This window comes from Bombina bombina, chromosome 11 (assembly GCF_027579735.1).
Source record: "Bombina bombina isolate aBomBom1 chromosome 11, aBomBom1.pri, whole genome shotgun sequence".
Classification (NCBI taxonomy): Eukaryota; Metazoa; Chordata; class Amphibia; order Anura; family Bombinatoridae; genus Bombina; species Bombina bombina.
Window position 1 is genome coordinate 37,244,993 of NC_069509.1, and position 25,648 is coordinate 37,270,640.

At 41.8% G+C, this 25,648-nt stretch overlaps 1 protein-coding gene across 3 annotated transcripts in view; it reads left to right on the forward strand.

Annotated features, from left to right (window-relative positions):
* The window catches only part of LOC128641997 (sulfotransferase 1B1), a 29,863-nt gene that overhangs the window by 1,816 nt on the left and 2,399 nt on the right, over positions 1–25,648 (forward strand). The window contains exons 1-8 of one of the 3 annotated variants that reach the window (XM_053694631.1): positions 209–253; positions 363–509; positions 5,251–5,404; positions 5,508–5,636; positions 7,033–7,130; positions 9,289–9,415; positions 9,612–9,706; positions 14,244–14,424. In XM_053694631.1, the coding sequence (XP_053550606.1) occupies positions 5,260–5,404; positions 5,508–5,636; positions 7,033–7,130; positions 9,289–9,415; positions 9,612–9,706; positions 14,244–14,424 (775 nt within the window). In that variant the 5' untranslated portion in view covers positions 209–253; positions 363–509; positions 5,251–5,259. Of the gene's footprint in view, positions 1–208; positions 254–362; positions 510–5,250; positions 5,405–5,507; positions 5,637–7,032; positions 7,131–9,288; positions 9,416–9,611; positions 9,707–14,243; positions 14,425–25,648 lie in introns of those variants that run through there. The other 2 variants (XM_053694629.1, XM_053694632.1) reach the window with 2 other exon arrangements.

The following is a 25,648-nucleotide window of genomic DNA, read 5'->3' on the forward strand; positions in this document are numbered from 1 at the left end:
TAATATACAAATGTTTTCTTAGGTAAAACATTAACCAGTTACTAAAATATGTGTTATACTGAGTTGCATTTGATATCTAAATCTTTTTTTCTAGTGATTTTAAAGTTATAGAACGACCAAAGGTTTAGATATGATAAATAATACTAATGTTTCAGACTGTGTAATCACACAGGAAGGGTATTGCACAATTTGATCTTTTGTTTTATAGTGTGATTTTACTGGACTATAACAGGATTTGGAGAACAGACTACAGGTACAGTAATATGTCATACTGTTTTATAATGTGAATTGAAGCTCTACTGTAACTTTAGCCATAAACCAGTTAGGAGATTTAACTAATCTGCCTAGTATTATATTTCCAGGTGAGTGCAAAGGATTTTAGTTAATAGACAGGTGGCAGTGCATGAGTGCAATTGCAGGAGAATAGAGTTATTAAATTCCAAACAGAACCCACGCCTACATCCTAAAGACAAAACTAAAATGTCCTAACAAGATCCCACCTTTGTCAGGTCAGTATTTGGGTAAATAGGCTATAATCTGATATACTGAGAAAATGCCCCAATTAAAATGATGTCACGTGCTGAGTTTTATTATCAAATGTTGGTGAGTCACAAGACTCAGTTAACACCTTTGTCTGCTGTCACACACATGGGCAGTTATATGACCTGCAATCCCACATACAGAGATCTGGTATACAGCCTGCTGTCACACACGGGCAGTTATATGGCCTGTAATCCCACATACAGAGATCTGGTATACAGCCTGCTGTCACACACGCACAGTTATATGGCCTGTAATCCCACATACAAAAATCAGGTATACAGCCTGCTGTCACACACGGCCAGTTATATGGCCTGTAATCCCACATACAGAGATCAGGTATACAGCCTGCTGTCACACACTCAAGTTATATGGCCTGTAATCCCACATACAGAGATCAGGTATACAGCCTGCTGTCACACACACAGACGCAGTTATATGACCTTTAATCCCACATACAAAGATCAGGTATACAGCCTGCTGTCACACACGGGCAGTTATATGGCCTGTAATCCCACATCAGGCACACAGCCTGCTGCGACACACACACGGGCAATTATATGGCCTGCAATCCCACATACAGAGATCAGGTATACAGCCTGCTGCGACACACATGGGCAGTTATATGGCCTGTATTCCCACTTACAGAGATCAGGTACACAGCCTGCTGCGACACACACACGGGCAGTTATATGGCGTGTAATCCCACATACAGAGATCAGGTACACAGCCTGCTGCGACACACACACGGGCAGTTATATGGCGTGTAATCCCACATACAGAGATCAGGTACACAGCCTGCTGCGACACACACACAGGCAGTTATATGGCCTGTAATCCCACATACAGAGATCAGGTACACAGCCTGCTGTCACACACGGGCAGTTATATGGCCTGTAATCCCACATACAGAGATCAGGTATACAGCCTGCTGTCACACACGGGCAGTTATATGGCCTGTAATCCCACATACAGAGATCAGGTACACAGCCTGCTGTCACACACGAGCAGTTATATGGCCTGTAATCCCACATACAGAGATCAGGTATACAGCCTGCTGTCACACACACAAATGCAGTTATATGGCCTGTAATCCCACATACAGAGATCAGGTATACAGCCTGCTGTCACACACACACAGTTATATGGCCTGTAATCCCACATACAGAGATCAGGTATACAGCCTGCTGTCACACACACACAGTTATATGGCCTGTAATCCCACATACAGAGATCAGGTATACAGCCTGCTGTCACACACGGGCAGTTATATGGCGTGTAATCCCACATACAGAGATCAGGTACACAGCCTGCTGCGACACACACGGGCAGTTATATGGCCTGTAATCCCACATACAGAGATCAGGTACACAGCCTGCTGCGACACACACAGGCAGTTATATGGCCTGTAATCTCACATACAGAGATCAGGTACACAGCCTGCTGTCACACACGGGCAGTTATATGGCCTGTAATCCCACATACAGAGATCAGGTATACAGCCTGCTGTCACACACAGGCAGTTATATGACCTGTAATCCCACATACAGAGATCAGGTATACAGCCTGCTGTCACACACAGGCAGTTATATGGCCTGTAATCCCACATACAGAAATCTGGTATACAGCCTGCTGTCACACACGGGCAGCTATATGGCCTGTAATCCCACATACAGAGATCCAGTATACAGCCTGCTGACACACACACACACACAGACGCAGTTATATGACCTGTAATCCCACATACAGAGATCAGGTATACAGCCTGCTGTCACACAGCCTGCTGTCACACACACGGGCAGTTATATGACCTGTAATCCCACATACAGAGATCAGGTATACAGCCTGCTGAGACACACACACACACAGACGCAGTTATATGACCTGTAATCCCACATACAGAGATCAGGTATACAGCCTGCTGTCACACAGCCTGCTGTCACACACACGGGCAGTTATATGACCTGTAATCCCACATACAGAGATCAGGTATACAGCCTGCTGTCACACACACGGGCAGTTATATGACCTGTAATCCCACATACAGAGATCAGGTATACAGCCTGCTGTCACACACACAAATTCAATTATATGGCGTGTAATCCCACATACAGAGATCAGGTATACAGCCTGCTCTCACACACGGGCAGTTATATGGCCTGTAATCCCACATACAGAAATCTGGTATACAGCCTGCTGTCACACACGAGCAGTTATATGGCCTGTAATCCTACATACAGAGATCAGGTATACAGCCTGCTGTCACACACGGGCAGTTATATGGCGTGTAATCCCACATACAGAGATCAGGTATACAGCCTGCTGTCACACACACGAGCAGTTATATGGCCTGTAATCCCACATACAGAGATCAGGTATACAGCCTGCTGTCACACACACGGGCAGTTATATGGCGTGTAATCTCACATACAGAGATCAGGTATACAGCCTGCTGTCACACACGAGCAGTTATATGGCGTGTAATCCCACATACAGAGATCAGGTATACAGCCTGCTGTCACACACATGGGCAGTTATATGGCGTGTAATCTCACATACAGAGATCAGGTATACAGCCTGCTGTCACACACACACAAATGCAGTTATATGACCTGTAATCCCACATACAGAGATCAGGTATACAGCCTGCTGTCACACACGAGCAGTTATATGGCCTGTAATCCCACATACAGAGATCAGGTATATAGCCTGCTGTCACACACACGGGCAGTTATATGGCGTGTAATCCCACATACAGAGATCAGGTATATAGCCTGCTGTCACACACACGGGCAGTTATATGGCTTGTAATCCCACATACAGAGAGCAGGTATACAGCCTGCTGACACACACACACACACACAGACGCAGTTATATGACCTGTAATCCCACATACAGAGATCAGGTATACAGCCTGCTGTCACACACGGGCAGTTATATGGCTTGTAATCCCACATACAGAGAGCAGGTATACAGCCTGGTGTCACACACACAAATGCAGTTATATGGCCTGTAATCCCACATACAGAGATCAGGTATACAGCCTGCTGTCACACACGGGCAGTTATATGGCCTGTGATCTCACATACAGAGATCAGGTATATAGCCTGCTGTCACACACGAGCAGTTATATGGCGTGTAATCTCACATACAGAGATCAGGTATATAGCCTGCTGTCACACACGAGCAGTTATATGGCCTGTAATCTCACATACAGAGATCAGGTATATAGCCTGCTGTCACACACACGGGCAGTTATATGGCGTGTAATCTCACATACAGAGATCAGGTATACAGCCTGCTGTCACACACACGGGCAGTTATATGGCGTGTAATCTCACATACAGAGATCAGGTATATAGCCTGCTGTCACACACGAGCAGTTATATGGCGTGTAATCTCACATACAGAGATCAGGTATATAGCCTGCTGTCACACACGAGCAGTTATATGGCCTGTAATCTCACATACAGAGATCAGGTATATAGCCTGCTGTCACACACACGGGCAGTTATATGGCGTGTAATCTCACATACAGAGATCAGGTATACAGCCTGCTGTCACACACACGGGCAGTTATATGGCGTGTAATCTCACATACAGAGATCAGGTATATAGCCTGCTGTCACACACACGGGCAGTTATATGACCTTTAATCCCACATACAGAGATCAGGTATATAGCCTGCTGTCACACACGAGCAGTTATATGGCCTGTAATCTCACATACAGAGATCAGGTATACAGCCTGCTGTCACACACACGGGCAGTTATATGGCGTGTAATCTCACATACAGAGATCAGGTATACAGCCTGCTGTCACACACACGGGCAGTTATATGGCCTGTAATCTCACATACAGAGATCAGGTATACAGCCTGCTGTCACACACGAGCAGTTATATGACCTGTAATCTCACATACAGAGATCAGGTATATAGCCTGCTGTCACACACGGGCAGTTATATGGCCTGTAATCTCACATACAGAGATCAGGTATATAGCCTGCTGTCACACACGAGCAGTTATATGGCCTGTAATCTCACATACAGAGATCAGGTATACAGCCTGCTGTCACACACACAAATGCAGTTATATGGCGTGTAATCTCACATACAGAGATCAGGTATATAGCCTGCTGTCACACACACGGGCAGTTATATGGCATGTAATCCCACATACAGAGATCAGGTATACAGCCTGCTGTCACACACAAATGCAGTTATATGGCGTGTAATCCCACATACAGAGATCAGGTATATAGCCTGCTGTCACACACAAATGCAGTTATATGGCGTGTAATCTCACATACAGAGATCAGGTATATAGCCTGCTGTCACACACACGGGCAGTTATATGGCGTGTAATCTCACATACAGAGATCAGGTATATAGCCTGCTGTCACACACACGGGCAGTTATATGGCATGTAATCCCACATACAGAGATCAGGTATATAGCCTGCTGTATAAAGGGCTGCAACACTTTGGCAGCCAAGAACACTATACACGTAACCCTGATCGCAGTGTATGACATTCATGCTCTGCAGTATGGTCAGTAAAATTGGACAATGGAAATATGAATGTTGCATGTTGACTAATATTTTTGCTGAGACTGTTAAAGTGAACATCCCTGGGTTTACATTTGTTTGAAAGGCTATTTAAAAATCCTATGTAGATCAGTCAATTTTTAAATTCACATTACTCACCACAGGTTCCCACAATGGAGACCAATGAGTGGCGTCGTAGGGACTGGGCTTTAGTGAGAGGAGTCCCGTTAGTTTGTGCCTTTTCTCCAAACTTTGATCGGATTGACCAGTTTCAAGCCAGAGAAGATGACATTGTCATAGCAACCTACCCCAAGTCAGGTACCGGGAATCTTGATCACATGAAGTATCATATAAAGTCAAGTACATGAGGAGGAAGAAGAGAGCTCTGGGTGACACATAGTAACATGTTCTCTCCTCACAGGTACCACATGGGTTAGTGAAATTGTGGATGTGATCCTATGTGAGGGCGACACGGAGAGGACCCGGAGAGACGCCATTCACAAAAAGGTCCCAATGCTGGAATTTTGTGTACCTGGAATCATACCTCCAGGTAGGGAGATGACACATGGATTAACATACTATATGGCATGTTTATTGCTCTAATAATGTGCTTAAAGGGACAGTCTACACCTTGGTCATCTTAAAGTCTTACCATAGATTAAGCCTCCTGCACTTTTTCTATATCATGCAGCAGGAATGGTAAGAAAGTTATTTTAAAATTAATATTTTTTCTGGCCACTTTGAAATGGCTGCCAAGCTCAGCCCACTGATGACATCATGATCTGGGCTGCATATGGCATCCAATCACAAAAGACTCACTAGTTGGATTCAACAGACTGTCAATGCCAACAGACTGTCAATGCTATGCAGCAGTATGCCTACATGCAGCCCATATCGTGATGTCATCAGTGGGCGGAGCTTGACAGCCATTTTAAACTGTCCAGAAACAATATTCATTTTAAAATAACTTCTTTACTGTTCCTGCTGAATTATATAGCAAGGGTGCAGGAGGCTATTTGCAGCTTAATCTAAGGTTAGACTTTACAATGACTAAGGTGTAGACTGTCCCTTTAAAAGGGACAAAAGTGCAGATCCAAAATGTTGTTGTTTTTTGCCTGAAAAACAGTAAAGTAAAAGCTGTTTAACTTTTATACGGACATTAAACACCTCTTGCTTTTGTGTGAAATTGTGTTTGTTCCACGATCCCTATAAAACACCAACAAGCAAATTCTGTAACTTGCAAATCAATAGCTAGTTTAAGCAGCATTTTTAAGTTAACGATTTTGCTTTATGGCACCTTTAGGGAGTTTGGGACAAAGCACAATATTTACACATATAAAAGATGTCTAATGTCTTACTGCTGTTTTGGTTTTCCATTTCATTCTGATTCTGAAGTCATCCATCTAAAATATTTTACCTTAGCTGATGACTTTACAAGCCTGATGATGTCTGATGTGTAAATAACTTCTATAAGTAGTATGATGTCATCAAATGACTCCAGGATGGTCTCTAAAGTAATCCGTTTTGTCTTGGACAGTAAATAAACCTCTGTGACCATTCTTCTCACTCTCGTGCATCAGTCTCTGTCTCTTGCATCTTCTCCCTCATCTTTCTTGCACCCTTTTCTCTCATTGGTCTTATTCAGTAAGCATGGTGAGACCGGCTGGTTGAGAGTCTGCATCACTGCTTATCAGTATCATCCAATCATATCTCACCAAGCAAAGGATGTAATCCTGAACGGTGACACAAGAGACCTTCCCTTCGAACTTATAGCAGCCCATTCAGTGCAAGGAGAGGGAAGCGGTCATGATAAAACACAACCATGGGTCAAATGACCTCTCAGACACTTCATCCCACAGCCTCTTAATATCTATGTCTCAAATACACTCTCTTTTTGTATTGTTCATTGTCTCTCTCTCACACACATTGTCTTTATGCCATTCCAGGTACGGAACTATTAGAGCCACTTCCTTCTCCACGTGTCATCAAGACTCACCTGCCTCTCGCCTTACTCCCCAAATCCTTCTTGGAGAAGAACTGCAAGGTAGGCCCAGGTCTAGTGATAAAGTCTAGTTACAGCAGTGCTAAGCTCTGCTAGTTGGGTAACGGTGCTAACAGCCTCTTCAGTCTATAAAATCCATCCACATAGGTTCATGCACCATTCCTTTCATTAGTGAATGAGGTCCCTAGCATAACAAGGGGAACTGCATAGACTAGGCAGGCTGTTGGTGAATCCAACCCAGAGGATGTCTAAAAGTATTAAAGGGACACAGAGGTAAAAAAACAAACTTTGTGATTCAAATAACTTTCCACTTTTCTCAGTTTTCTTCTATTAATACATTTACCTTTTTTTCTTTGTTGAAAGGTGCTTTCCATTAGAGTATACCAAGGTATGCTCAGGAGCATGCATGTGTCATGTGCACTATATGACAGCAGTGTTTGCATCAATGTTAGCCTCATCAGCCAGTGAGCAATCTGTCCCTAGGGATAAATTGTGAAAAAAACAAGCATTTCATGGTAGTTTCAATATCCATTTAACCCCTTTATGCCCAGGGCAAGCGTTTAACATCAGAACAAAGTTCCGATGTAAACACTTGCTTGAAAAAATTATTAAGACCTGAGGTCTGCTATGGCTTTAGGGTGACACAAGAGCTTTAGGGCCAGGTGATTAAGACCTGGGGTCTGCTATGGCTTTAGGGTGACACAAGAACTTAAGGGCCAGGTGATTAAGACCTGAGGTCTGCTATGCTATAGGGAGACAGAGTAGCTTTAGGGCCAGGTGATTAAGACCTGGGGTCTGCTATGTTTTTATGGTGACACAAGAGCTTTAGGGCCAGGTGATTAAGACCTGGGGTCTGCTATGGCTTTAGGGTGACACAAGAGCTTTAGGGCCAGGTGATTAAGACCTGGGGTCTGCTATGACTTTAGGGTGACACAAGAGCTTTAGGGCCAGGTGATTAAGACCTGGGGTCTGCTATGGCTTTAGGGTGACACAAGAGCTTTAGGGCCAGGTGATTAAGACCTGGGGTCTGCTATGGCTTTAGGATGACACAAGAACTTTAGGGCCAGGTGATTAAGACCTGAGGTCTGCTATGCTATAGGGAGACAGAGTAGCTTTAGGGCCAGGTGATTAAGACCTGGGGTCTGCTATGGCTTTTGGGTGACACAAGAGCTTTAGGGCCAGGTGATTAAGACCTGGGGTCTGCTATGGCTTTAGGGTGACACAAGAACTTTAGGGCCAGGTGATTAAGACCTGAGGTCTGCTATGCTATAGGGAGACAGGGTAGCTTTAGGGCCAGGTGATTAAGACCTGAGGTCTGCTATGCTATAGGGAGACAGAGTAGCTTTAGGGCCAGGTGATTAAGACCTGAGGTCTGCTATGCTATAGGGAGACAGAGTAGCTTTAGGGCCAGGTGATTAAGACCTGAGGTCTGCTATGGCTATATGGTGACAGAGGGGGCTGTGACTAAGGGTCTGATCTGATGTAGATATGGGGCCAACATAATGGCTGCAGAGACAGAAGTCCAATCGGATGTTCATGTTTTATTATTATTATTATTATGTTTGTTCTTTATTTTCAATCTTTATATAAAAGATAAGGTTGTATAGTATTAGACTGGTACAGCGCTCATAAATTGTTTCCAGCCCCTAACCTACAGTGAAAATAAGTACATTGCAATAAAGGGACAGTCTAGACCCAATACTTATTCTTAATTACTTATTGTTAAATACCAGACAAGCAACAAGTTTAACATCTATAAGCTTGTAGTAAGAAATACACAAGACTTTTAAATAATCGTCAGCCAAAAATGGCCGCCAAGCTCCACCCACAGCTTTCTTCTTGTCCAGTTAGTGGTTTCTTGTATGACAGTTTACAAGTGCACGTTTAATATTTTCCAGTTAGCTATTTAAAATTGCACATGCACAAATCAGCACGTGTGAGTAGGAAAACTTATTCACAAGTAGATCATGATTGGAAAAACTTAACTTACCAAAATATACACGCAATAGGTGGGGCAGCTTGGCGGCCATTTTCAGCTCCTAACAAACAATAAATATTTAACTGTTTCATGTACTTCTTACAAGCTTATAGACGTGGGACTGGTTAGCAGGATACTTCTCTGGTATTTAACAATAAGTAATCAAAATTATGTATAGGGTTTAGACTGTCCCTTTAACTATAACTTCTGCTCTCCCCATAGATCATATACGTTGCGAGGAATCCCAAGGATGTCGCCGTGTCATTTTACCATTTTGACAAAATGAACAATTTACACCCAGAGCCAGGACTGTGGGATCAATATCTGGAAAAGTTTTTGAAAGGAGAAGGTGAGAGACAGTTAAATATATCCCTGTGTTTTAAACAAACAGGCTTTTCCACTTAGGGCTGTCTTAAAGGAGTGGCCAAACAGATATTTATACATAAAGATAATGATCATAATGATGTACAGTGTATAACATATACTACTACAATAGCGAGCCTTGTCTTTACCATGTCATTGTGTTTGCTTTGTCTTTATCCTAGTTGGGTATGGATCGTGGGGCTCTCATGTAAGAGAATTTTGGAATTTGAAAAATAAGAAAAATGTCCTGTACCTGTTTTATGAAGATATGTTACAGGTGAGAGCCAGAACTGCGTCAGGATTTAGGCATTTTCATTTCATTAGTGGGTGCATATATTAATGAAAATAAATCAGGCAGATAGTTTTTAGTTAGGGAGAGTAATGGTAAAAATAGTATTAAGGAGAGAGGTGTAAATATTACAACTACAGGGAGTGCAGAATTATTAGGCAAATGAGTATTTTGACCACATCATCCTCTTTATGCATGTTGTCTTACTCCAAGCTGTATAGGCTCGAAAGCCTACTACCAATTAAGCATATTAGGTAATGTGCATCTCTGTAATGAGAAGGGGTGTGGTCTAATGACATCAACACCCTATATCAGGTGTGCATAATTATTAGGCAACTTCCTTTCCTTTGGCAAAATGGGTCAAAAGAAGGACTTGACAGGCTCAGAAAAGTCAAAAATAGTGAGATATCTTGCAGAGGGATGCAGCACTCTTAAAATTGCAAAGCTTCTGAAGCGTGATCATCGAACAATCAAGCGTTTCATTCAAAATAGTCAACAGGGTCGCAAGAAGCGTGTGGAAAAACCAAGGCGCAAAATAACTGTCCATGAACTGAGAAAAGTCAAGCGTGCAGCTGCCAAGATGCCACTTGCCACAAGTTTGGCCATATTTCAGAGTTGCAACATCACTGGAGTGCCCAAAAGCACAAGGTGTGCAATACTCAGAGACATGGCCAAGGTAAGAAAGGCTGAAAGACGACCACCACTGAACAAGACACACAAGCTGAAACGTCAAGACTGGGCCAAGAAATATCTCAAGACTGATTTTTCTAAGGTTTTATGGACTGATGAAATGAGAGTGAGTCTTGATGGGCCAGATGGATGGGCCCGTGGCTGGATTGGTAAAGGGCAGAGAGCTCCAGTCCGACTCAGACGCCAGCAAGGTGGAGCTGGAGTACTGGTTTGGGCTGGTATCATCAAAGATGAGCTTGTGGGGCCTTTTCGGGTTGAGGATGGAGTCAAGCTCAACTCCCAGTCCTACTGCCAGTTTCTGGAAGACACCTTCTTCAAGCAGTGGTACAGGAAGAAGTCTGCATCCTTCAAGAAAAACATGATTTTCATGCAGGACAATGCTCCATCACACGCGTCCAAGTACTCCACAGCGTGGCTGGCAAGAAAGGGCATAAAAGAAGAAAATCTAATGACATGGCCTCCTTGTTCACCTGATCTGAACCCCATTGAGAACCTGTGGTCCATCATCAAATGTGAGATTTACAAGGAGGGAAAACAGTACACCTCTCTGAACAGTGTCTGGGAGGCTGTGGTTGCTGCTGCACGCAATGTTGATGGTGAACAGATCAAAACACTGACAGAATCCATGGATGGCAGGCTTTTGTGTGTCCTTGCAAAGAAAGGTGGCTATATTGGTCACTGATATGTTTTTGTTTTGTTTTTGAATGTCAGAAATGTATATTTGTGAATGTTGAGATGTTATATTGGTTTCACTGGTAAAAATAAATAATTGAAATGGGTATATATATTTGTTTTTTGTTAAGTTGCCTAATAATTATGCACAGTAATAGTCACCTGCACACACAGATATCCCCCTAAAATAGCTATAACTAAAAACAAACTAAAAACTACTTCCAAAACTATTCAGCTTTGATATTAATGAGTTTTTTGGGTTCATTGAGAACATGGTTGTTGTTCAATAATAAAATTAATCCTCAAAAATACAACTTGCCTAATAATTCTGCACTCCCTGTATATAACTAATTAGGTTTAATGGTGCTATCCTCATTAAAGGGATTGTAAAAGTTTAAATGATGCGCTCAACGATATTTGTAATAAAAAGTAAACGTAGGGCACTTTCATTGATTAAAATCATTGCAGACACTAAAATTTGTAAATAAAATCACCCTTTAATTTTCTTATACATTCCACTGTTCCTTCGCCTGCAACACATAGTCTATTTCAGTATAAAAAAGATATATGAATGAGGGATTGCTTGTCACATATGGCCTTATGATGACTCTCTACGGACTGTGAATTCTTCTTGGAGAAGTATATCATCTATTCACTGTGTAGGTGTCTTTTACACTTTGGTATTTTTTAGTAGATATGTCATAGGTCTATGGGCCGATTTATCAATGTCTGTCCAACATGATACGCTGTAGCGTATCATGTCCGACAGACATCGCTGAATGCCGACAGCATACACTGTCGGCATTTAACATTACACAAGTAGTTCTGGTGAACTGCTTGTGCAATGCCACCCCCTGAAGATTCGCGGCCAATCGGTGGTATTAATCAACCCGAACGTATAGTATCGGGTGGATTGATGTCCACAGCGGCAGCCTCAAAGGCAGCGGACTAGTTAAGGAGCAATGGTCTTAAGACTGCTGCTTCATAACTGCTGTTTCCGGCGAGCCTGAAGGCTTGTGCGGAAACAGGGGTATCAGGGGCCATTCGGCCCTTGATAAATCGGCCCCTATATGTTTAGATAGTGTGGTACCATTTTTAGAGTTGTATCAATACTTTGAACTATGCACTTTTCTGGAAGATGGGTGATTTATTTTGCTATCAAAGCTGTAATTGGTTAAACGTGTGCTTAGCCCCTCACTTTTTTTTTTATATTTACGCATATCTCTAACTTCTTTCGTTTTATTTTTTTGCAATATAATGCTAAAATTAAACTTTCATGGTTCACATAGAGTATAGAAGTAAAAAATATATTTACAATTTACTTCTATCATATTTGCTTTGTTTTCTTGGTATCGTTTGTTGGAGAGTAGAAAGTCTGTTAAAAAGAAAATAAGCAGACGTCTCCTTTTTGCAGAAGCCCCACCACCATAGCTACCGGGAATCTGTAAGTAACACGGAGGAGTTCACCGGTCCTTTAGCTGCAAGGAATCTAGCTGCTACAGTGCTTGCTACTCAGTCTGAGGTCTCAGTACTAACTACAGACTGAGTTGCTAGTGTGGCGCCCCTCGCTCTACAATTTGCGCTCTGCAGCAACTAAAAACATGTTGGCTAAATTGTGTTGTTTTTTTTAAAATATCAATGTATTGCAGATTTGCTGCTCTAACTTTGCGTCCCCCCTTCCTGGGGCGCTCTAAGGCGACTGCTCAGCCTGCCTTATGCAAGCGCCGGGCCTGAATAAACCTAGGTGGGCTCTTACGTGCTCAAGAGTCTTCATGTGTGTTTAGCAGTCTTAGGCAGCAATGTTGCAATCAGTATGGCTATAGGATGCATGACACGTGCACGCTCCTAAGCTTACATTAGTTTACTCTTCACCAACGGATATCAAGGAAATAAGTAAATTTGATAATATAAAAAAATGTGTGTTTTTATCTGCATCATGAAATTCTATTATCTTTTGTATAGTGCATCTGTATATGTTAGCTTTGAAAATGGCTGCACATTTTTAGGAGATAAGAAAACTAAGCTATTTTTTCATGCAGTTTTGTTTTTCTGCACTTGAAATCACTATTTAATGTTGGGTTCTAAAGAGTTTGATCTTTGACTTATTTGCTTTTAAACAACTAAAAATAAAGCTACAATTCAATACACTGCAAATTTCCAACATCTCTTTAAATTTCTTAAATTATTAGCGGTGAAATAAGTTTATGAAAAAAGCACTATAATTAAAGGGCGATGTTGCAGAGACAAGACCTGCTACTTAGATTAAACATGTTAAAGCCAAGATGGAAATACGCTTACCAATTTCTGCAACAGTAAATTGAGCAGAACAGAATTTTCACACAATGTCCAGATTACAAGTGGCACGATATATAGCGTGTTTTCTCGCACGTAAATACAGCTGGAAGTAAACTTTTAATGCGGGCGGGTTAGTGCGCGTATTATTACAAGTTGAAAGAAAATAGTTTGCATATGAGCGAAACCCAACGTGCGCTTACTGCTGGACTTCTGGATATTGCGATCGTGTTAAAGGGATACTAAAACCCAATTTTTTTTTCTTTCATGATTCAGATAGCGCATGCCATTTTAAGCAACTTTCTAATGTACTCCTAAGATCAATTTTCTTCATTCTCTTGCTATCTTGATTTGAAAAAGCAGGAATCTAAGCTTAGTAGCAGGCCCATTTTTGGTTCAGTACCCTGGATAGTGCTTGCTGATTGGTGGCTAAATGTACGGATGTGATATTGGTTATCGCAAATTGTGCTAACAATAGCGCGCCACTTGTAATCTAGCCCAATACGTTTAAATGGAGAGAGTTACAAGCACCTTATTAAGATATTGTCTCACTGTAAAGGGACATAATGTAATAATACAATTTTAATACATACTGCTGCTGTGGGTCTCTAATTATGCATTTAATTTCTGCAACGTTTTAATGTCTACTTCATAGGGAAAATGTGCATCCTCTCCTGAGCTGGACATGGGTCAGTGACTGGCAAATATCAGGCTACAGGTTGGCTCAGTGGCATGTGTCCCTCCTAGGTGCAGAAGTCCATTGAGGTTTTGGAGTCAACTTTAATCCCTTGTGGGGTTAAACTCATAGTTAGAGGCATGCAGAAGAAAGGACCCGTTATCTTTTTGAGCTTATCTCCTTTTGTTTGGACAGGACCCGAAGAAAGAAATAAAGAAGTTGATGAAGTTCCTGGAGAAAGACCTGCCTGAGGAGGTTGTGGAGAAGATCCACCATCACACATCCTTCAAAGCCATGAAGGAGAATCCTACTACAAATTACACAGCTGTCCCCTCTACTGTCATGGACCAATCAGTATCACCCTTCATGAGGAAAGGTACAGACCATCTACCCTTATAAGGACATATCACTTTACTAGTTGGTCAATTCAGTAAAGAGTCTTCCCTTGTAGACTTACAAACCGTACTTACACTGCTGAAGAGGTTTCCAGAGCTCCTTATAAAAGTTACCACGACTTCAGGAAAACATAGCAGTGGGTAGCCATTACACTTATGAGTTACACATGCTGCAGGGAGGAAGATGAATAGTGCTGACCAGAAACACAATACATGTTCCTTCCTGCACACCCTGCAACATGTGTAACTCATAAGTGTCTAGCGAAACAGCTGAGGTGGTAACCATACCCGCTGCCCTCCAAACACAAGCTGCTATTCATTACTACAGTATCTGCTTTAGCTTGGTTACAGGTGTAAAGCAATAGAGTAGATATGTGCGATTCATTTCGGATCGATTCAGAAATTCGGCCGAATTCGTTAAATTGGGAGATTTGGATCAATTCGAATTTCCGAATTGAAATAGTGCCGAATCTACCGAATAAATCCAACTTAGTTCTGATTTATTTGGTAGATTCGGATGGCCATGGATTACACTAGTATTGTACAGTATATTAGGTTATATCACTCTGCTATGGGTTACACCTAATATACAGTACATAATACTAGTCTAATACACAGCATATCCCACCTAACACATACCGAAATTCCGAATTTCCGAACCGAATCCAGCCGAATTTTTTTCGAATCCGAATGAATCGGAAACAAATTAATTCGATTTTTTTTCCGAATTCGAATCGATCCGAAACTAATTTTTCGAAGCTGCACAAGTCTACAATAGAGGCAGCAATAATATAAGGCTATGCTGAAGACTTAACACAATTGTTCAAAACTCAGGAGCCAGACAAATAAAAAAAATAAAACATTAGGATTCCTAATTGTGTGGCATCCATATAATTACATAAAGCAATGATGAATCCCCTAACTTGCCTGTGACACTAAAAACAGAATCACAAATACAACAGTGACTTTCCAGAACTCAAATGGGAAGTCAGCAGATTAAATTGCTGCCGCTTTAAACTGCTGTTGTGTAGAATAATTGCAGCAATGTTTTATCCATTACCCCTAACATATAGGCAGCATTAATTTAACCCCCATGTTCCCATACCGGACTAAATGCTGAAGAGGTCACAGCCAGAATATGTATCAAGTAACTGGTTTGGCTCAAACAGGAAAGGAACAGGAGTGTAAAGGGCATTTATCAAAAACCCATACCCTCTGAATTACACTTAATTTCAGCAGAATATATAACCCTAAGCAAAAAAATAAGGAAATGTTGACTACAGTTATTTATTTTTCAGTGCTGAAAGGTTTATATAATCCATGAGTATATAATGAATAGTGCATAGAACTTAAAGGGACATTATAGTGCAAAATGCATATGCTTTAATGTTATGTAATTTTAGCACTACTAACTCTGTAAGTCTATATTTTTACCCCCCCCACACACGCACAAATGGGCTAAACACATAGTTAAAGTACCACTCCGGTGCCTCAGAGAACTGATGGTTCTGAGCAGAGACAAACGATAAGGAAATCAGCACTGGCAGTCGCATGACCCCGACAATCACCAGCCACACCTGTTCAGGACCAGCAGCTGCCTGGAGCTCCACACTTTATCTGTGTGTTTAACCTCTTTGCAGGGGTTGAACATTTAGACATGAAGCATCCTTAGTGCTAAAATACCATGCTCAGAAGAATTCAATCATGTCAATTGTACACCACAATGTCCCTTTAACTGCATGTAATATACACTACTATAAAGAATAAGATGCACCGATACTGATCTAAAAATCCAGTATAAAACCTTACTTAGAAGAACCCAGTTTAGCTCTTTTGATTAGGTTGACACTCCCCTCTTCCTTTGCATATGAAAAGACCCTTTACACAAACAGGAGCAAGCTGGAGTAGGTAGACTTCAGTATTCTCCTAAAACTTTGGGGCTTGGTCAGGAGTCTGAAAATCAGCGCAATGTTATTTAAAAAAATAAGCAAAACTAAAGATTTTTTTTAAAAACTGTATGGGCTATATAAATAATCATCTACAAAACATTTATGCAAAGAAAAATCTAGTGTCTAATGTGTTTTATTAAATAGGAGTGACTTTCTTTGTCACTAAATCAGTTACACTAGAGCTTCACATCTCTAATATCATAAGTAGAACTAACAGGTCCAGTTAATTGCTTATATATACTATGCACTTATATAAAAATACTTTAAACCTTACCTATTAGGAGTACTGATAAACACTCAACACAATTCTCTAAGATGTCTCTGCAGCCTCATATGTTCCTTTCGGGGTTTTCACTAGAGACTACACAGATATGTGAGCTTTAGTGCATCGCTTGTGCACAATAACATAGGGGCTGGTGAGTGTTTTCACTACTAGAGAATACACAGATATGTGAGCTTTAGTGCATCGCTTGTGCAGAATAACATAGGGGCTGGTGAGTGTTTTCACTAGAGAATACACAGATATGTAAGCTTTAGTGCATCGCTTGTGCAGAATAACATAGGGCTACTGAGTGTTTTCACTAGAGAATACACAGATATGTGAGCTTTTAGTGCATCGCTTGTGTAGAATAACATAGGGGCTGGTGAGTGTTTTCACTAGAGAATACACAGATATGTGAGCTTTAGTGCATCGCTTGTGCAGAATAACATAGGGGCTGGTGAGTGTTTTCACTAGAGAATACACAGATATGTGAGCTTTAGTGCATCGCTTGTGCAGAATAACATAGGGGCTGGTGAGTGTTTTCACTAGAGAATACACAGATATGTGAGCTCTAGTGCATCGCTTGTGCAGAATAACATAGGGGCTGGTGAGTGTTTTCACTAGAGAATACACAGATATGTGAGCTTTAGTGCATCGCTTGTGCAGAATAACATAGGGGCTGGTGAGTGTTTTCACTACTAGAGAATACACAGATATGTGAGCTTTAGTGCATCGCTTGTGCAGAATAACATAGGGGCTGGTGAGTTTTTTCACTAGAGAATACATAGATATGTGAGCTTTAGTGCATCGCGTGTGCAGAATAACATAGGGACTGGTGAGTGTTTACACTAGAGAATACACAGATATGTGAGCTTTAGTGCATCGCTTGTGCAGAAGAACATAGGGACTGGTGAGTGTTTTCACTAGAGAATACACAGATATGTGAGCTTTAGTGCATCGCTTGTGCAGAATAACATAGGGGCTGGTGAGTGTTTTCACTAGAGAATACACAGATATGTGAGCTTTAGTGCATCGCTTGTGCAGAATAACATAGGGGCTGGTGAGTGTTTTCACTAGAGAATACACAGATATGTGAGCTTTAGTGCATCGCTTGTGCAGAATAACATAGGGGCTGGTGAGTGTTTTCACTAGAGAATACACAGATATGTGAGCTTTAGTGCATCGCTTGTGCAGAAGAACATAGGGGCTGGTGAGTGTTTTCACTAGAGAATACACAGATATGTGAGCTTTAGTGCATCGCTTGTGCAGAATAACATAGGGGCTGGTGAGTGTTTTCACTAGAGACTACACAGATATGTGAGCTTTAGTGCATCGCTTGTGCAGAATAACATAGGGGCTGGTGAGTGTTTTCACTAGAGACTACACAGATATGTGAGCTTTAGTGCATCGCTTGTGCAGAATAACATAGGGGCTGGTGAGTGTTTTCACTAGAGAATACACAGATATGTGAGCTTTAGTGCATCGCTTGTGCAGAATAACATAGGGGCTGGTGAGTGTTTTCACTAGAGACTACACAGATATGTGAGCTTTAGTGCATCGCTTGTGCAGAATAATACAGGGGCTGGTGAGTGTTTTCACTAGAGAATACACAGATATGTGAGCTTTAGTGCATCGCTTGTGCAGAAGAACATAGGGGCTGGTGAGTGTTTTCACTAGAGACTACACAGATATGTGAGCTTTAGTGCATCTCTTGTGCAGAATAACATAGGGGCTGGTGAGTGTTTTCACTAGAGACTACACAGATATGTGAGCTTTAGTGCATCGCTTGTGCAGAATAACATAGGGCTGGTGAGTGTTTTCACTAGAGAATACACAGATATGTGAGCTTTAGTGCATCGTTTGTGCAGAATAACATAGGGCTGGTGAGTGTTTTCACTAGAGAATACACAGATATGTGAGCTTTAGTGCATCGCTTGTGCAGAATAACATAGGGCTGGTGAGTGTTTTCACTAGAGACTACACAGATATGTGAGCTTTAGTGCATCGCTTGTGCAGAATAACATAGGGCTGGTGAGTGTGTTCACTAGAGAATACACAGATATGTGAGCTTTAGTGCATCGTTTGTGCAGAATAACATAGGGCTGGTGAGTGTTTTCACTAGAGAATACACAGATATGTGAGCTTTAGTGCATCGCTTGTGCAGAATAACATAGGGGCTGGTGAGTGTTTTCACTAGAGACTACACAGATTTGTGAGGTTTAGTGCATCGCTTGTGCAGAATAACATAGGGGCTGGTGAGTGTTTTCACTAGAGACTACACAGATATGTGAGCTTTAGTGCATCGCTTGTGCAGAATAACATAGGGGCTGGTGAGTGTTTTCACTAGAGACTACACAGATTTGTGAGGTTTAGTGCATCGCTTGTGCAGAATAACATAGGGGCTGGTGAGTGTTTTCACTAGAGACTACACAGATTTGTGAGGTTTAGTGCATCGCTTGTGCAGAATAACATAGGGGCTGGTGAGTGTTTTCACTAGAGACTACACAGATGTGTGAGGTTTAGTGCATCGCTTGTGCAGAATAACATAGGGCTGGTGAGTGTTTTCACTAGAGAATACACAGATATGTGAGCTTTAGTGCATTGCTTGTGCAGAATAACATAGGGACTGGTGAGTGTTTTCACTAGAGAATACACAGATATGTGAGCTTTAGTGCATCGCTTGTGCAGAATAACATAGGGGCTGGTGAGTGTTTTCACTAGAGAATACACAGATATGTGAGCTTTAGTGCATTGCTTGTGCAGAATAACATAGGGGCTGGTGAGTGTTTTCACTAGAGAATACACAGATATGTGAGCTTTAATGCATCGCTTGTGCAGAATAACATAGGGCTGGTGCGTGTTTTCACTACAGAATACACAGATATGTGAGCTTTAATGCATCACTTGTGCAGAAGAACATAGGGGATGGTGAGTGTTTTCACTAGAGAATACACTGATATGTGAGCTTTAGTGCATCGCTTGTGCAGAATAACATAGGGGCTGGTGAGTGTTTTCACTAGAGAATACACTGATATGTGAGCTTTAGTGCATCGCTTGTGCAGAATAACATAGGGCTGGTGAGTGTTTTCACTAGAGAATACACAGATATGTGAGCTTTAGTGCATCGCTTGTGTAGAATAACAGGGGCTGGTGAGTGTTTTCACTAGAGAATACACAGATATGTGAGCTTTAGTGCATCGCTTGTGCAGAATAACATAGGGCTGGTGAGTGTTTTCACTAGAGAATACACAGATATGTGAGCTTTAATGCATCGCTTGTGCAGAATAACATAGGGGCTGGTGAGTGTTTTCACTAGAGAATACACAGATATGTGAGCTTTAGTGCATCGCTTGTGCAGAATAACATAGGGGCTGGTGAGTGTTTTCACTAGAGAATACACAGATATGTGAGCTTTAGTGCATCCCTTGTGCAGAATAACATAGGGCTGGTGAGTGTTTTCACTAGAGAATACACAGATATGTGAGCTTTAGTGCATCCCTTGTGCAGAATAACATAGGGCTGGTGAGTGTTTTCACTAGAGAATACACAGATATGTGAGCTTTAGTGCATCGCTTGTGCAGAATAACAGGGGCTGGTGAGTGTTTTCACTAGAGAATACACAGATATGTGAGCTTTAGTGCATCGCTTGTGCAGAATAACATAGGGCTGGTGAGTGTTTTCACTAGAGAATACACAGATATGTGAGCTTTAGTGCATCCCTTGTGCAGAATAACATAGGGCTGGTGAGTGTTTTCACTAGAGAATACACAGATATGTGAGCTTTAGTGCATCCCTTGTGCAGAATAACATAGGGCTGGTGAGTGTTTTCACTAGAGAATACACTGATATGTGAGCTTTAGTGCATCGCTTGTGCAGAATAACATAGGGCTGGTGAGTGTTTTCACTAGAGAATACACAGATATGTGAGCTTTAATGCATCGCTTGTGCAGAAGAACATAGGGGCTGGTGAGTGTTTTCACTAGAGAATACACAGATATGTGAGCTTTAGTGCATCGCTTGTGCAGAATAACATAGGGGCTGGTGAGTGTTTTCACTAGAGAATACACAGATATGTGAGCTTTAGTGCATCGCTTGTGCAGAAGAACATAGGGGCTGGTGAGTGTTTTCACTAGAGAATACACAGATATGTGAGCTTTAGTGCATCGCTTGTGCAGAATAACATAGGGGCTGGTGAGTGTTTTCACTAGAGAATACACAGATATGTGAGCTTTAGTGCATCGCTTGTGCAGAAGAACATAGGGGCTGGTGAGTGTTTTCACTAGAGAATACACAGATATGTGAGCTTTAGTGCATCGCTTGTGCAGAAGAACATAGGGGCTGGTGAGTGTTTTCACTAGAGAATACACAGATATGTGAGCTTTAATGGATCACTTGTGCAGAAGAACATAAGGGGCTGGTGAGTGTTTTCACTAGAGAATACACAGATATGTGAGCTTTAATGCATCGCTTGTGCAGAAGAACATAGGGCTGGTGAGTGTTTTCACTAGAGAATACACAGATATGTGAGCTTTAGTGCATCGCTTGTGCAGAATAACATAGGGGCTGGTGAGTGTTTTCACTAGAGAATACACAGATATGTGAGCTTTAGTGCATCGCTTGTGCAGAATAACATAGGGGCTGGTGAGTGTTTTCACTAGAGAATACACAGATATGTGAGCTTTAGTGCATCGCTTGTGCAGAATAACATAGGGCTGGTGAGTGTTTTCACTAGAGAATACACAGATATGTGAGCTTTAGTGCATCGCTTGTGCAGAATAACATAGGGGCTGGTGAGTGTTTTCACTAGAGAATACACAGATATGTGAGCTTTAGTGCATCACTTGTGCAGAATAACATAGGGGCTGGTGAGTGTTTTCACTAGAGAATACACAGATATGTGAGCTTTAGTGCATCGGTTGTGCAGAATAACATAGGGGCTGGTGAGTGTTTTCACTAGAGAATACACAGATATGTGAGCTTTAGTGCATCGCTTGTGCAGAATAAGATAGGGGCTGGTGAGTGTTTTCACTAGAGAATACACAGATATGTGAGCTTTAATGCATCGCTTGTGCAGAATAACATAGTAGCTGGTGAGTGTTTTCACTAGAGAATACACAGATATGTGAGCTTTAGTGCATCGCTTGTGCAGAAGAACATAGGGGCTGGTGAGTGTTTTCACTAGAGAATACACAGATATGTGAGCTTTAATGCATCGCTTGTGCAGAAGAACATAGGGCTGGTGAGTGTTTTCACTAGAGAATACACAGATATGTGAGCTTTAGTGCATCGCTTGTGCAGAATAACATAGGGGCTGGTGAGTGTTTTCACTAGAGAATACACAGATATGTGAGCTTTAGTGCATCGCTTGTGCAGAATAACATAGGGGCTGGTGAGTGTTTTCACTAGAGAATACACAGATATGTGAGCTTTAGTGCATCGCTTGTGCAGAATAAGATAGGGGCTGGTGAGTGTTTTCACTAGAGAATACACAGATATGTGAGCTTTAGTGCATCGCTTGTGTATAATAACATAGGGGCTGGTGAGTGTTTTCACTACTAGAGAATACACAGATATTTGAGCTCTAGTGCATCGCTTGTGTAGAATAACATAGGGGCTGGTGAGTGTTTTCACTAGAGAATACACAGATATGTGAGCTTTAGTGCATCACTTGTGCAGAATAACATAGGGACTGGTGAGTGTTTTCACTAGAGAATACACTGATATGTGAGCTTTAATGCATCGCTTGTGCAGAATAACATAGGGGCTGGTGAGTGTTTTCACTAGAGAATACACAGATATGTGAGCTTTAGTGCATCGCTTGTGCAGAAGAACATAGGGGCTGGTGAGTGTTTTCACTAGAGAATACACAGATATGTGAGCTTTAGTGCATCGCGTGTGCAGAATAACATAGGGGCTGGTGAGTGTTTTCACTAGAGAATACACAGATATGTGAGCTTTAATGCATCGCTTGTGCAGAATAACATAGGGGCTGGTGAGTGTTTTCACTAGAGAATACACAGATATGTGAGCTTTAGTGCATCGCTTGTGCAGAATAACATAGGGACTGGTGAGTGTTTTCACTAGAGAATACACTGATATGTGAGCTTTAATGCATCGCTTGTGCAGAATAACATAGGGGCTGGTGAGTGTTTTCACTAGAGAATACACAGATATGTGAGCTTTAGTGCATCGCTTGTGCAGAATAACATAGGGGCTGGTGAGTGTTTTCACTAGAGAATACACAGATATGTGAGCTTTAGTGCATCGCTTGTGCAGAATAACATAGGGGCTGGTGAGTGTTTTCACTAGAGAATACACTGATATGTGAGCTTTAATGCATCGCTTGTACAGAATAACATAGGGGCTGGTGAGTGTTTTCACTAGAGAATACACAGATATGTGAGCTTTAGTGCATCGCTTGTGCAGAATAACATAGGGGCTGGTGAGTGTTTTCACTAGAGAATACACAGATATGTGAGCTTTAGTGCATCGCGTGTGCAGAATAACATAGGGGCTGGTGAGTGTTTTCACTAGAGAATACACAGATATGTGAGCTTTAGTGCATCGCTTGTGCAGAATAACATAGGGGCTGGTGAGTGTTTTCACTAGAGAATACACAGATATGTGAGCTTTAGTGCATCGCTTGTGCAGAATAACATAGGGGCTGGTGAGTGTTTTCACTAGAGAATACACAGATATGTGAGCTTTAATGCATCGCTTGTGCAGAATAACATAGGGGCTGGTGAGTGTTTTCACTAGAGAATACACAGATATGTGAGCTTTAGTGCATCGCTTGTGCAGAATAACATAGGGCTGGTGAGTGTTTTCACTAGAGAATACACAGATATGTGAGCTTTAGTGCATCACTTGTGCAGAATAACATAGGGGCTGGTGAGTGTTTTCACTAGAGAATACACAGATATGTGAGCTTTAATGCATTGCTTGTGCAGAATAACATAGGGGCTGGTGAGTGTTTTCACTAGAGAATACACAGATATGTGAGCTTTAGTGCATCCCTTGTGCAGAATAATACAGGGGCTGGTGAGTGTTTTCACTAGAGAATACACAGATATGTGAGCTTTAGTGCATCGCTTGTGCAGAATAACATAGGGCTGGTGAGTGTTTTCACTAGAGAATACACAGATATGTGAGCTTTAGTGCATCGCTTGTGCAGAAGAACATAGGCTGGTGAGTGTTTTCACTAGAGAATACAGAGATATGTGAGCTTTAGTGCATCGCTTGTGCAGAAGAACATAGGGGCTGATGAGTGTTTTCACTAGAGAATACACAGATATGTGAGCTTTAGTGCATCGCTTGTGCAGAATAACATAGGGGCTGGTGAGTGTTTTCACTAGAGAATACACAGATATGTGAGCTTTAGTGCATCGCGTGTGCAGAATAACATAGGGCTGGTGAGTGTTTTCACTAGAGAATACACAGATATGTGAGCTTTAGTGCATCACTTGTGCAGAATAACATAGGGGCTGGTGAGTGTTTTCACTAGAGAATACACAGATATGTGAGCTTTAATGCATTGCTTGTGCAGAATAACATAGGGGCTGGTGAGTGTTTTCACTAGAGAATACACAGATATGTGAGCTTTAGTGCATCCCTTGTGCAGAATAATACAGGGGCTGGTGAGTGTTTTCACTAGAGAATACACAGATATGTGAGCTTTAGTGCATCGCTTGTGCAGAATAAGATAGGGGCTGGTGAGTGTTTTCACTAGAGAATACACAGATATGTGAGCTTTAGTGCATCGCTTGTGTATAATAACATAGGGGCTGGTGAGTGTTTTCACTACTAGAGAATACACAGATATTTGAGCTCTAGTGCATCGCTTGTGTAGAATAACATAGGGGCTGGTGAGTGTTTTCACTAGAGAATACACAGATATGTGAGCTTTAGTGCATCACTTGTGCAGAATAACATAGGGACTGGTGAGTGTTTTCACTAGAGAATACACTGATATGTGAGCTTTAATGCATCGCTTGTGCAGAATAACATAGGGGCTGGTGAGTGTTTTCACTAGAGAATACACAGATATGTGAGCTTTAGTGCATCGCTTGTGCAGAAGAACATAGGGGCTGGTGAGTGTTTTCACTGGAGAATACACAGATATGTGAGCTTTAGTGCATCGCTTGTGCAGAATAACATAGGGGCTGGTGAGTGTTTTCACTAGAGAATACACAGATATGTGAGCTTTAATGCATCGCTTGTGCAGAATAACATAGGGGCTGGTGAGTGTTTTCACTAGAGAATACACAGATATGTGAGCTTTAGTGCATCGCTTGTGCAGAATAACATAGGGACTGGTGAGTGTTTTCACTAGAGAATACACTGATATGTGAGCTTTAATGCATCGCTTGTGCAGAATAACATAGGGGCTGGTGAGTGTTTTCACTAGAGAATACACAGATATGTGAGCTTTAGTGCATCGCTTGTGCAGAATAACATAGGGGCTGGTGAGTGTTTTCACTAGAGAATACACAGATATGTGAGCTTTAGTGCATCGCTTGTGCAGAATAACATAGGGGCTGGTGAGTGTTTTCACTAGAGAATACACTGATATGTGAGCTTTAATGCATCGCTTGTGCAGAATAACATAGGGGCTGGTGAGTGTTTTCACTAGAGAATACACAGATATGTGAGCTTTAGTGCATCGCTTGTGCAGAATAACATAGGGGCTGGTGAGTGTTTTCACTAGAGAATACACAGATATGTGAGCTTTAGTGCATCGCGTGTGCAGAATAACATAGGGGCTGGTGAGTGTTTTCACTAGAGAATACACAGATATGTGAGCTTTAATGCATCGCTTGTGCAGAATAACATAGGGGCTGGTGAGTGTTTTCACTATAGAATACACAGATATGTGAGCTTTAATGCATCGCTTGTGCAGAATAACATAGGGGCTGGTGAGTGTTTTCACTAGAGAATACACAGATATGTGAGCTTTAGTGCATCGCTTGTGCAGAATAACATAGGGCTGGTGAG